Source organism: Fukomys damarensis, unplaced genomic scaffold (genome assembly GCF_012274545.1).
Source record: "Fukomys damarensis isolate Sample0158 unplaced genomic scaffold, DMR_v1.0_HiC HiC_scaffold_30, whole genome shotgun sequence".
Classification (NCBI taxonomy): domain Eukaryota; kingdom Metazoa; phylum Chordata; class Mammalia; order Rodentia; family Bathyergidae; genus Fukomys; species Fukomys damarensis.
The window spans coordinates 3,939,542-3,953,033 of record NW_022900942.1 but is presented as its reverse complement, the minus strand read 5'-3'; the positions used below and the strand labels follow the sequence as shown (position 1 = coordinate 3,953,033).

Genomic DNA, 13,492 nt, shown 5'->3' with positions numbered 1-13,492 from the left:
CCATCCCTTACAGGATAACTAATGATTAATTGTGAATTGTTAGGTGGCTGTTTTGAAGTAGCTAGGAAACTAGGTAGAAACTGTAGTGAACACAGAGACCCAAGGCAGGTCACGCCACTCCTTGCATGCCTGTAGTCTGAATGTTCTGAACTTTATGATGATCTAGGTTGCAAATGGAACAATGGATAATCACTCTGCTGATCATTAGTACATGACGACCACTAGCTCAGATCAACTGACTCTTTGCCTTTGTCCTTTTCCTGTAAGTTTTAAGTGTAAACCCCCCTTTTCAGCCCTATATAAAATGGCCTCTGTTTCTTAGCTGGCCGCCTCTCTGAGCTACTTGGCTTGGGGAGTGCCGTCTGGCCAGACTAATAAAGGTCTATTAGCCAACTTGCCTGGTGTGTTCCTTCCTGGGTGACTCTCGCTATCGGACAAGCTCCTGGAGCCTCGCTGAGCTGCTGAGCCCAGCATCGTGAAGGCCTCTTGGCTGTTCACGCTCCAGGAGTAAAAGTGAGACACGAGTCTTACAATACTTCAACAGTTTATATAGGCTTTGCAAGTAGAAACTAAGTTCAGAAGCAGAGCAAACAGTTGATTGGTTTCATATGATATCATTTAAAGGGAATTTTTCAAGGAAATTTTGCTTCTGTTGTTCCTAGAATTCATCCTTCAATTTTAGAGAACACAAACTCACATTTTGGATAGCTAGTAGATTTGCAGTTATATCTCTTCCCCCTACATAGGAAGGACAAAGGACAGCCAGGGATTTGGCTCAGTGTTTCTGCAACCTGCCTTGCAAGTGCAAGGGCCAGAGCTGGATTCCCATACCAAACACACACACACACACACACACACACACACACACACACACACACACACCAAAACACGATAAAACAACAACAAAAGCAGGACAAAGGACAAGTTTCCTTGTTCTTTGAGGAACTATCCTGACCAGGCCCATTGACATAAATAAAGTTTGTTTTTTGCCTCCAAGTCTTGGGTGCCTTTCGGTATTTCCCATTTGCAGTGACAATACCATGATGTTGATATGGGGAAAGAGATGCAACCCCAAACCTGCTAGATATCCAAAACATGAGTTCATGTTCTCTAAAATCAAAGAATGAATTCTAAGAACAACAGATGGTGAGAGTAGGAGTTTGTTGAAAGATCACTTCTGTCTGAGAAAGAAGGGAAATCTGAAAATGGGTTGCCCTGCTCACCCAACTTCTCAAAGGTGTTTTATGGGACAAAGCCATTTGGTGAGGCAGGTTCAAGATGGGACAAAACTGTAGTCAACTAGTAAGATTTTTTTTTTTTGTACCAGGGATCAAACTCTGCAAGCACTTGAGAGGCAGGTAGCAGCCCACTGAGCTAATCCCCAGCCCCACACTTAGGTAATATTGATCCAATGAGAAATCACAGGGTGGACAAAATTATTAACAACCAATAGATTATGACAAGTATAGTTACTTAGGTAGTACTGATTAAATGGGGAACCAGTGGAGAAACAAGTCATGTAGTAAGCTTATAAGAAATGAGCAAGGAGAGAAGGATTTAGCTCAGTGGTTCTGCTGCCTGCCTTGCAAGTGGAAGGTCCCAAGTTTGATCCCCAGTACTAGAAATGAACAAGGAGTTTCGGTGGTAAAGGTGGGTCAGGGATCTTTTTTTTTTTTTTATGAAAAAATTTTATTTACTATTTAAAAAAAAATTCTCTTTGATGCTTGAATAATTTTTTTAACATCTTCCATAAATATCTGATATACTTTAAGATTAATTACACAAATTTTTTAGGGGGTCAGGGATCTTTCCTGGAAGATCTTGGCCCCCTACTCAGGTGATTGATACCTATTTAGAATATCAGTCACTTCTACTTATCCTACATGGGTGTGGTAGTTTCCTTTTACAATGCTGGTTCAGTGAATGTGGCTTGATTGTCTTCCATACTGACTTCTGACTATCTTTCATTTGGCTCCTCATGGGCTGGCCCCAACTGTCTATAAGATATCTAATTAACTTACCCATCTGAAATAATGTCACATGGTCAAGTAAGTTTTGTTTCTCCTACCCGGGACATTGCCTCTGCCAGTGACGTTCCTTTTGGGGTTCTGTGACTCATCTGACCTGGTCTTCCTAAATGAGACCATGGCTAAGGATGGTGTCTGCTTTGGCTTCACCATGGTTTGTCCCTTCTGTAATCCCCAGTAGGGTATTGGTGTAACTGAGTGAGTTGAAACTACAGAGATGTACCACACTCTGAGTCAGTTTTGAGTCCATTTATTTAAGGCTGGCAACTGAGAGGGGGCTAGTCCACAGAAGGGACTCTTGGCCCTGAGAAGCTGTTTGGTTCCTCCTTTGTTTTTTTCTTTTTGTACTGGGTATTGAACTCAGGACCTTGGCTCACAAAGCAGGTGGAGGAACCACTGAGCTAAATCCCTGGCCCTGGTTTCTCCTTTTAAATCATGCTTTCAGTTGGATAGGACTCAAGGGGAGAGCAAGTGAAATTATAAAGTAGAATCATGCCAGGTTAGTGGGGGGCAAGAGGAAGTTTCACATACTGGGTGAGCTATAAAACTATCTTGCAGCTGCAGCAAGTTCTCTGCCAAACAGAATGTGGGTTTGGGATGCTTTGTCCAGCACAAAATGGTGGTGAGGCTCAAGATGGAGTCAGGTTGGCTCACATTCCCAACTCCTCTCAGCATGATGTCAAAATGTTGACTTAATTTGAGCCTCTTGAGTGGACAGGGGATTACAGTAAGACCTTAGTTTAACAGAGGCTATGCACTGTTTTACAAAGCTGATTATTCAGTTAGGAATACAGGGGCCATTTGAGCTTGAGGAAAAGCAGGATGAGAGGACCAGTCCAGTGGTGAGGGCAGTTGTCCAAAGGCTCCAATTGAATAGGTTATGATACCACAAGTTTTTATTTTCCCTCTCCTTCTGATGTCCATCCAGATTTTCCTTGACCTTTTGAAGGGTGTTGTGGATTACACCAGACTTAGTATAGAAACAACATGCCTCCCCTAAAGTAGCACATAATATAAGCTAGCCAAGTGCCACTAGTGGCAAATTAAGCCTTTAAGGTTTACAGAGTTTACAGTTTTGGCTACATACAGCACAGAAAGGGAACTTACTCATATCATAAGAAGTTGTCAGGCAAATTGCACTCCCATGAACCTCACCATTGTCAAGGGGAGCTTTGTAGAGATGCATGCTAAGACAGTTCTTAAGGTTTTGATTGGGTCCATGGCTCCCACACCCACATAGGGAGGCTTTGCTTTTATTTATTTATTTATTTAGTACCAGGGATTGAACTCAGGTCATTGTGCTTGCAAGGCAGGCAGCAGAACCACTGAGCTAAATCCCTGGACCTATTTGTTTATTTATTTATTGGTACCGGGGATCGAACTCAAGACCTTGTGCTTATGAGTCAGGTGGAAATACCACTGAGCTAAATCCCCAGGGCTGGTTGAGTCAGGTTTAACATAGTATGTACAAGGCCTGGGATTTAGCTCAGCGGTTCGGTGGCCTCCCTTGCAAGCACAAGGACCAGAGTTCAATCCCCAGTACCCCCCCACCCAACCATAGTATGTACACTCCCAGCATGGAGAAATAGGGAGGAAGGCAGCATGCCCGAGGGGTCTGCCTTCCTAGTGACTAAGGGTGGATGCCTTGAAAGAGGGATAACAGGGTGAGGGTTAAGCAAGGGGACCCTTACTTTCATTAGGGGTCCTACTGGCTGTCTTGGTGTCTGGTTTAGCAACCCGATCTGAAAGGTGATGATTGTCCTAGGGTCAGGGGTTCTCCAGGGAGCCAGAAGCAGAAGCCCCAATTCCATCTCATGGCCGATTGAAAGTTCTGGGCTTTGTATCAGAATCGTGACTTGGCCCCTGTGTTTCCATACTAGAGATCATTAGTGACATTTGGTCCCCTGCTACAGGAGGTGATCATCGCACAGCCTCAACTAGGGCAATAGAAATCAGTTGGGGACCCACAGCCCTGTTGTCCAAATGGACTGAATCCTGGGCATGCGTAAAAATCATGGCTTCCCAGGTCTACAGACTGATAGAACCTCCCCACATCTCTCCTAACCAATTTACAAAGATTAATCTTGGGCAACCAGAGAGCTTTTTCTGGGGCTGGATGGTACCAAAAGTTACATTACCTAATATTTCTCCTGAGCTAAGGAAGGTGAGGAGGAAGGAGTACCTCTCTCCTTGCTGCATTTCTAGAGCTTGGTTTCATTAGCCCAAAGACAATAAGGACAAGTGTCACAGTCATGTTTGGACTAGCCTTAGCTTTAAAGAGTTGGGTCCCTGTTCAACAGCCCACTTGACATGCAAATGGTGAACCCACATCGAGATTCTGTCAACCTTGACAGCTGAGGGTGTCATGAGGATGAACATGTAGGGTCCCGTCCAGGCTGGAGTCAGTCCTTTACTCTGAAAAGCCTTGAGGAAGAGAGTATTCTTGGGCCAGAACAGGTGCCATGGCATAGAGCTGGGTAGGGCTGAGTAGCTTGTTTGTACCTGGGAGTGAAGTTTTCTGTACCTGTTTTAGAGACTGGAGATACTTCAAACAGGACTGGCTAGAAAATTCTTCTAGTACCTCACTTTTGACTTTGGGGAGCAGGGGAGGGGAGTCTTCCAAACATAATTTCATAAGGAGTAAAGCCTACTTTATAAGGGGTGCACCTTACTCTAAGGACAGCCAAGGGCAGCAGGCTGACCCACCCTTCACCAGTTTCCAAAGTCAATTTGGTCAGAGTAGATTTTAGGGTCTGATTCATCTGCTCCACTTGCCCCAAGCTTTGAGTTCGGTAAGCACAGTGGAGTTTCCAGTTTAAGTCCAGTACCCTATGAAATAATTGAGTTATAGAGGCTACAAAGATGGGGTTGTTTTCAAATCCAATGGATACTGGTAGTCCAAATCTGGGAATCAATTCCTGAAGTAGCTTCTTTGCCAGAACAGTGTCAGTCTCCCACTGAGTAGCACAGACCTATGCCCAACCTGAGAAGGTATCTATGAAAACCAGGAGGTAGTGATAGCTGCCTGCTGGTGGTTTGATCTCTGTGAAGTCCACTTCCCACTGTCCTCCAGTATTCCAACCCTGGAATCTGACCACAAGGGGCCCTGCCAGGGTTTTACTTGTACAAAGGTCAGGTAACTAATAAGAGATCTGGTAAGCCAGGTCCTGCAACTTTGAAAAACAGTATCTTGGAGCTAGAAGCTTGGCCATCTTAGAGTCCCTCAGTTGTGTGACTGAATACAGCTGCTGAATGAGCTATCAACCTAATGCCTATGGGAGGTAGATGTGACCATCTGGGCATTTCTACCAGCCTTGGGGAATCTTGCTTTGCTTGCAGCTGGCTTGCTTCTTTATCTTCCTCTTTGTAAGTGGGGCTAGTCGGGAGCAAAGGGGGAGGGCTCACAGTAGGCAGGATGACCAAGGGTTCAGCTGACTTTAGGGCTGCCTCTCTGGCTGCATGATTAGCAAGTTGATTTTCCTTAGCCTCAGGTGCACTGTCCCTTTGGTGACCCAGAATATGAATGGCGGCCACCTTCTTGGGAAGCCATTCCACCAGGAGAGACGGTATCTCCTCTTTATTCTTGACAGTCTTTCCTGTGGCTGTCCAGAGCCCTCTTTCCTTGTAAATAGAGGAGTGGACATGTAGAGTAGCAAAGGCATACCTGTCAGTGTACACACTTATCTTCTTTTCCTTTCCCCATCTCAAGGCCTGGGTGTAGGTGATCAGTTCTGCCTTTTGGGCTGATGTCCCTTGGGCAGAGGCTGGCCCCAAATGACTTGATCAACTGTAGTCGCTGCAGCCCACACCTTTGCCACCCTGCTCACCACCGTGCTGCTTCATCTGTGAAGAGGGTGACATCTGCCTCTGCCAAGCGGATGGCCCCCCTTTGGTCCAAATGGCCCCCCTGGGTTTGGTCCAACAGTTCCTCACTGTCATGAGTTGGGGTGTTGGGGATCATCACCCAGCATCACTGTAGCCAGATTGAGAATCTGGCCTGCTGAGATGATGCGAGGCTGGTTGACCAAGAGGCTTTGCTAGAATGAGGCAGGCATTTGACACCCCTTTGTTAGTAGCCCCCCTGAGAAGAGGCTCTCTGAGTGAGGGCAGTTAGGACTAGGTCCTGTCTGAGGGTCAACTCATCAGTCTCCGTGACCAGCAAAGCTGTGGCAGCTACTGCCCTAAGACATGAAGGCCATCCTGAGGCCACAGGATCTAATCTTTTAGAAAAGGACTGTTAGGACTCTCTTGGTGATTCCTCTTACTTACTCCATGGATGAACAGATGAAATGGCTTGGTAACACTGGGCTTTGCCAGAGCCAGGGCTGATCCCAGAGCTCTTTTCAGATTCTAGAAGGCCTTTTCTTCATCTATTTCCCATTTTAGGGACTGATTTCCTCCTGTGGTAGGATGGAGGGGCCACACTATCTCAGCAAGGCCAGGTATGCATAGGTGATGGTGTCCAACTGCACCTAGGAATTCTCATACCTGTTTATTGGTAGTTGGCATAGGTATCTGAAGGATATCTCATTTCCTGGCCTGGGCCAAGGCTCTTCCTTCTGAGATTTCATACCCCATATAGGACACTTTTGGGGCACAGAGTTGTGCCTTTTTGGCTGAGACAAGGTAGCCCAATGCTTCTAGTAGCCGAAGAAGCCTCTGAACCCCCTACAGGTATTCTGAATAGCTAGTAGCAGCTAATAACAAACCATGCACATATTGAAGCAGGGTAAGGTTAGGGTGGTGGAGATGTAGCTCAGCGGTTCTGCTGCCTGCCTCGCAGGCACAAGGTCCCGAGTTCAATAACCAGTACCAAACAAAAACAAACTCACCAAGTCTTTCTGGAGGGCCTCACTGAACAGGGTGGGTGCATTTTTGAAGACTTGAGGCAGCCGGGTCCAGGTGAGCTGGCATGAGTCACTGGAAACTGGGTCAGTACACTCAAAGGCGAAGATAGACTGGCTAGCTGGGGCAGGATGCAGACTGAAAAAACATCCTATAAATCTAACACAGCATATACTTGGTGCCCAGGAGACAGCAAACTCAGGACATTGTATGGGTTGGGGACAGAGTTATCACTCATGGGTTAACTTCTCTCAAGTCCTGCACTGTCCTGTAATCCGATGTTCCCGGTTTCTATACTGGCAAGAATAGGGTGTTCCATGGAGACAGTTAATATCCCAAAGTCCAGCAACCTCTAAATGTGAGGGGCTACCCCGTCTGGCATTCTGAGAGATGGGGTATTGTCAAACTTGCACAGGCAAAGTGGTCCACAAGAGCTCAACCATCACTGGAGGGTGGTGAGCAGCCAAACACGGTGGGTTAGTCTCAGCCCGTACTTCAGGGAACTCTGACTGAAGTCTGTCCACCAGATCCCTGGGGCCTGTTTCCTCTGGATTTTCTTCTCCTGAGAGAAGATACTACTCAGACAGGGTAGTGGTCAAGGAAAGTTGATATGAAGGGAGTGACATCTGAGCCTCAGTCAGAGAGAAATAAATGGTGGCCCTTAGCTTATGAAGGAGCTCCTGTCCCAACAAGAAGAAAGAGTGATTAACTTGTTTTGGTCCCAGGCTCACCATCTGCTCCCTTGTGAGTGAACAGTTTTGGACTGCTCCTATGGCCCCCTGGATGGGAACGGTGACAGAGTTCCCCGGTAGATAAAATGGCCCTAACCCTGCGTTCTAAATGGCTCTTCCCGGCAGATAATAAATCACTCTGGGGAAACAAAGACCCAACTTTCCTACCACAAAGCTCTCCCACTTCTAGTCCTTCCTGTAAGACCTAAGTCTCACTTCCACTCCACGGAGCATGAAAAGCCAAAAAGGCCTCCACGATGCTGGGTCCTAAAATCCAGCAAGGGTCCGGGAGCGCGACAGAGGAATGAGAAACCCAGGAGGGAACACACCAGGATAGATGGTAAAAGACCTTTATTAGTCTGGCCAGACAGCACTCCTGGGGCCAGGTAGCTCAGAGAGGCAACTGCTCAGGGGCTGAGGTCCTTTTTATAGGGTCTTTCTAAACAAAAAGTCAGGGTATTCACAGAACTACCAGAGGACAAGATTCCAAACATACTGCTTATCTCATGCAGGAAATATTCTAAGGTCACCTTTTGTCATACCATTTGCCCCTGGGCGGGCTGTTAACCAGGTTAGCAATTAGCATATGAAGAAGCACAGTCTCTGGCCTATTAGCATGGAGTTACTTTAGGTCTTACATTCCCACCAGGAAATTTAAACTTGCCAATGGATTTAAACCTCACCTCTGGTTGCAGCCAAACACCTACTTCCAGTATGCCCCCCCAATAATATCTTAACCCATATAAAACCTCACCTTGCCAGCCCCTCCCTGCTGCTCTTGCCTGTCTGAGACAGCCTGGCACCTCATTCTCCACACCTCATCTCCTAATAAAAGCCTAGTTTTGGGTGTTCATGTCTCCAGCTCAATTCCCACCCTCTCAAAAAATTTGTGATGAAAGCCCTCCCAGGGGAGTCTTTAACACTGACTTCTCGGCGCCAGGAAACAGACCATTGGTCCCCTATATTAACATTTACCATGGGCTCCCAGGGCCAAGAGAGAAGGAGCCCAGTCCTCTCAGTCTGAGTCTTCCTTCCCCCCAAATGTGGAGAGGGACTATACCTTGGCAGAGGGTCTATGGGGGCCCCTCGTCCTTGCAGTAAGCACATTGATTGATTCTTGCCCAGCAGCTGATGTCTCCCAGGTTTCTGAGGTAATATGGTAGTTTTGACCTCCGCAGCCAGACTCCAGCAATTAAAAGGGCAAATGCGACTAAACTCTGAGGAATTGGAATGACAAAGGCAGCTAAACTCAAGCAATTAGGAAAACAAAGGCAAAGAATTCAGAACTAGGGTGTTGCTAGGTAGTAGGATTAGCATAAGAATCATAAACTTCCCCTGTACTTAATGCTTCAGTCTAACCTACCTGTCCTTTCAGGTCCCACCATCATCTTACCCTATACCAACAGACAGGGAAAGGTCACATGGCTGGAAGAAATCTGAAATTAAACTAGGAGTGGTGGTGCATGCCCATAATCCTAGCACTCTGGAGGCAGAGGTAGGATGACTTCCAAGAGTTTGAGGTCAGCCTGGGCTATATAGTGAGTTCAAGACCAGCCTAAACTACAAAGTGAGGCACTGTCTAGAAAAAAGAAAGGAAGGAAGAAGAAAGCCAGTTATGATGAAAGACAAGCCAGGGAGCCAGGGATTTAGCTTAGTGGTTCTGCTGCCTGTCTCACAAACACAAGGTCCCAAGTTTGATCCCTGGTACAAAAAAAAAAAAAAAAAAAAAAAGCCAGGGAGCCAATCAGCTTCCAAGAGCCTATTTGGAACAAAGATCTCACTAAAAGGAGCTGCAGACAAGAAATCCATGAGCAATTCGCTTTTTCCCTACTCATCCAAAGTATCTGCCTGCCATCTCTCTTTCTCTTTCCCCATCTTCAAATAAATTATCTTCTATTTTAGTGCTATCTTTGATAGCTCAGCTGGTACACTGGAGGACTGTAGGAAATCCTTTATCTAAACAGTTTCTTTAGTTCTTTATCAATGCTAGATGTAGGGTTGCTGGAGCTGTATGTTCGAGTAGACCAGTGGCATGACACGTCAGAGCAGGGGCTTGCTGTCCACTCCGGATGCTGCAGTGTGGTGTAACATGGCATGGTGTACAACCCTCCATAGATGTCACAGTATTATAGGCAACTAAGTTAGATAGCAATTAATATACAGTCAGAAAGTGACTGGGCTCTCAAGGAAGTTAATGAAAAATAAAGACATCAGAATTGGGCTGGAGGCACACCTGAAAGCCAGGCCCCAAGACAAAGACAAACTTTCATACGTCCCTAAAGGAAAAATGGAAACTTGAGGTTATACTATAATTGGTACCACTCAGTCCTTTAAGTCTAGATATGCATCAGACACCCAGGTGGATGACCAGGACATCTGGACCCATCCCTTCTCAAAACTGTTCTTGTTGCAGGGGTTGTTGATAAGTGAGGTTATTTTTTAATTTTTAAAAATTTTTTTGGTTTTTTGAGACAGGGTCTCACTATGTAGTTGAGACTGACGTGGAACTCACTATGTAGCCCAGGCTGGTCTTGAACTCACAGCGATCCTCCTGCCTCAGCCTCCCCAGTGCTGGGATGATAAGTGAGGTTATAATGAAAGGGAATTTTGCAAGGAAATTTTGCTCCTGTAGTTTAAACTGATTTACTATGGGAAACTCCCTACTTGAATTTTTTTTTTGTTCAACATGTCTAGGCCTGCCCTGCCTCACATGCCTGGACATGTCTGAGCCAATTTCTGCATCTCAAGAACGTCTTTGTCTCCAAAAGAGTTTTGTCATTTCACTGGAATGCAAATGAGATAGATCTCATACCTTAAATCTCCCAATAAGCATGTTACCAGTATTATGTATGATCCAATACCATGACTAAGCCCACTGTAAGACCTACCTAAAGTCTCACTTCCCCTCTGAGGAGCATGAACAGCTGAAAGGGCCTTCATGATGCTGAGTCCTGTAGCCCAATGATGGCTCTGGATTCAAGGCCCAGGGCTTTACTTCTGGGAGCCTTGAACAGCCCAAAGGGCCTCCACAATGCTGGGACCTATAGCTCAGTGAGGCTCCAAGAGCTCGATGGAGGAACGAGAGTCACCCAGGAAGGAACCACCCCAGACTTGTTGGTAAATGGACCTTTATTAGTCTGGCCATATGGCACTCTCAGAACTGAACAGCTTGGAGAGGCCCCACACAGGGTTTAGCACAGTTTTTTAAAGGCAAGGGAAGAGGACTGCAAGCACAGCAAGTGGGCCAGGGGTCAGGGGCTCGGTTTTCTGCCATCTGTCTAAAGGAGTCAGCTATTCAGCGCACCTGGTCTTCCATCTCCAGACCTCAGGTTGTTCTGTTCTAAGGAGGCCTTGAGTCACTATGTTGCTTACCTGTACCAGGCTTCCATACACTCTGTTTTGATTTTATCTTAGAGCTGGGAGGAAAGAAATGTGTGCTGCTATATGCTGGCTAAGTAGGGGTTACATAGCGGTTAGGGTCCCACACCACTTGTTGATGTATATTCAATTTCTGTAACCAATGAATGTGTACCAAAGTTGCCTCACTTGAAATGCCCCCTCCTAGAATGTATATCTTCTTTGTTCAAGTGTTGAATGGGGCAGGTCTCCCATGTGTGAACGCAGACTGACCCACTGGCATTAATTAAAACTTTGTCTCCAAGGCCCCTGACAAGTGCATTCCATTCTCTCAGACTAGCAATAAAGAGCCAATTCAACTAAACAGAAAGTTTTGCTGTTTCACCAGTGCTAGACATATGACCTTGCTACATGCCCTGCTTCCTTACTGGATTAATCCTAGCTAAGCAGCTATTCTTGTAATCCTATAAGTTTATTATAGTTTGACCCACCTTGTACCCACATTCTGACTTTGCTGTATAAACTACCCTTGAAAGGGCATCAGTGGCAGCCCAACTGGGACCCCTTGACTCACAGGAGCTGGTCCTATTCTCCAGTAAACATTTCCTGTTCTTAACTTCCTTTTTGCTTTGGAATTCATTCTTCCATTTCAGGGGTCATGAACTCAGCACATCTGACATCTAGCAGGTTGGGAGTTATATTTCTGCTATATCATCAGGTTGGGTATTTAGGAGATGATTAGATCAGGAAAGTAGATTCCTCACGTATAGAATTTATGCCTGTGAGGTATCACTTCTGATTATACTCAAAGCCCAGAAGACATAAGTACACCTGAGGACACTTAAGGACATAACCTCACTGTCAGGCACATGTGCACTATGGACCACAGTTATCTAAGAATGACTTAACATACTTCACCATGCATGTGAGGCAGAGTCAAGGTCATGCAGGTGTTTTGTCTCACCATGTCTCAGTAAACTCAGACTAAGGGACTATAACTGTTATAAAGAACACTGTTTAGCTGTTTGTGCTGTTCTTGCTGAAGGAATAAAGACACCCAGCTCTTGAGCTCTGGGGCTCTGGCTCCAACTCTCCTGCTCTGATGTAGCCCTTATTCTAATAATTGGCCCTCTGTGTCCTGTTTTTTATTGCAGAATTAACTCATTTACAAAAACTATATGGACTAAAAGGTACCCTTGGGGAGGTGTGGTCTTCCCAACACCCTTGATATTATTATTATTATTATTATTTTTGAGATAGTCTCAATATATAGCCCAGGTTGGTCTTGAATTCATGGTGATCCTCTTGCCTCAACCTCCCAAATGCTGGGATTACAAGTATGTACCGCCACACCTGGATGTTCCTTAATTTTTTTTTTTTAGTTTTTTGTGGTACAGGAGATTGAACCCAGGGACTTTGTTTGCATTGAGCTATATCTCCAGCCTTTTTTTTTTCATTTCTTTGAGACAGAATCTAAGTTAGTAAATTGCCCACGCTGGGATCAAATTTGTGACTCTCTTGCCTCAGCCTTCCAGAATTCTGGAATTATAGGTATGAGTCACTGTCAGTCATTAAGGAGAACCCAAAGAACTTTCTCTCTACTTCTGTCCTGTGAGGACACTGAATGATAATCAATGAACCAGGAAACAAGCAATCCCCAAATTTCCAGCACCCCAATCTTGGACTTCCTGGCCCCCAGAACTGTGAGCATTAATATGTGTTGTTTAAATCTGCAGGTGTATGGTATTTTTGTCATAGCAGCCTGAATAGATTAAAATAATTGTTTTGGCCATCTGGAGTTCCATACAAATCCATTGATTTTAGGATCAGTTTTTCTATCTGCAATAAAAGCCACTGGGATTGTGATAGAGAATATATTGGGATGTAGATTGCTTTGAGTTATCCTCTATATATATTTTCCAGTGTTGAAGATGGAGCCCAGAGTTCAGAACAAAAAGGGAAAGGCTCTACCAGTCCATTAACAATAATAACTCTTCCTAGCTACAAACATGGATGTCACTCCATTTACTTAGGACTTAATTTCCTTTCACAGTGTTCCATAGCTTTAAGTGTATAGGCCTTATACTTTCTTGGTTAAATTTATTCCTAAGCATTTTGTTCCTTTTGATGCTACTGAGAGGAGACCACCTCTCCATGTGGAATTGGACAACTATGAGCTGCTATTAGGCAATAATGGGTTAACTGTGTTATTAAGCAACTACAGGTTAACTAGGTAACAATGCTCTTTGTAGAATGTACCTGAGTAGCCATGACAACTTCTGTCACCTGTCACCAAAGGAGCATAACGGACTCAGAAAGTCGTTCTAGAACTCTTTGCTCTCCCCTCTTCACTGCTCTGCTTTGTGTAAATCCTGCCTGCTATATTCCCAGGGAAGCTCCAATGGAATTAAGCTTCATAGATGTAAAAAGAGGCATTGGGGCTGGGGATTTAGCTCAGTGGTTCTGGCGCCTGCCTTGCAAGCACAAGGACCCGAGTTCAATCCCTGGTACCAAAACAAAAAAAAAAAAAAA

General features: G+C 45.2%; 1 protein-coding gene across 1 annotated transcript in view; it reads right to left on the bottom strand.

The window, feature by feature from the left end:
• The window catches only part of Ndufb7 (NADH:ubiquinone oxidoreductase subunit B7), a 44,680-nt gene extending 35,892 nt beyond the window's left edge, over positions 1-8,788 (bottom strand). The window contains exon 1 of the mRNA XM_033757559.1: positions 8,664-8,788. Within this exon, the coding sequence (XP_033613450.1) occupies positions 8,664-8,710 (47 nt within the window). The 5' untranslated portion in view covers positions 8,711-8,788. The remainder of the gene's footprint in view (positions 1-8,663) is intronic.
• Positions 8,789-13,492: the final 4,704 nt, after the last annotated feature.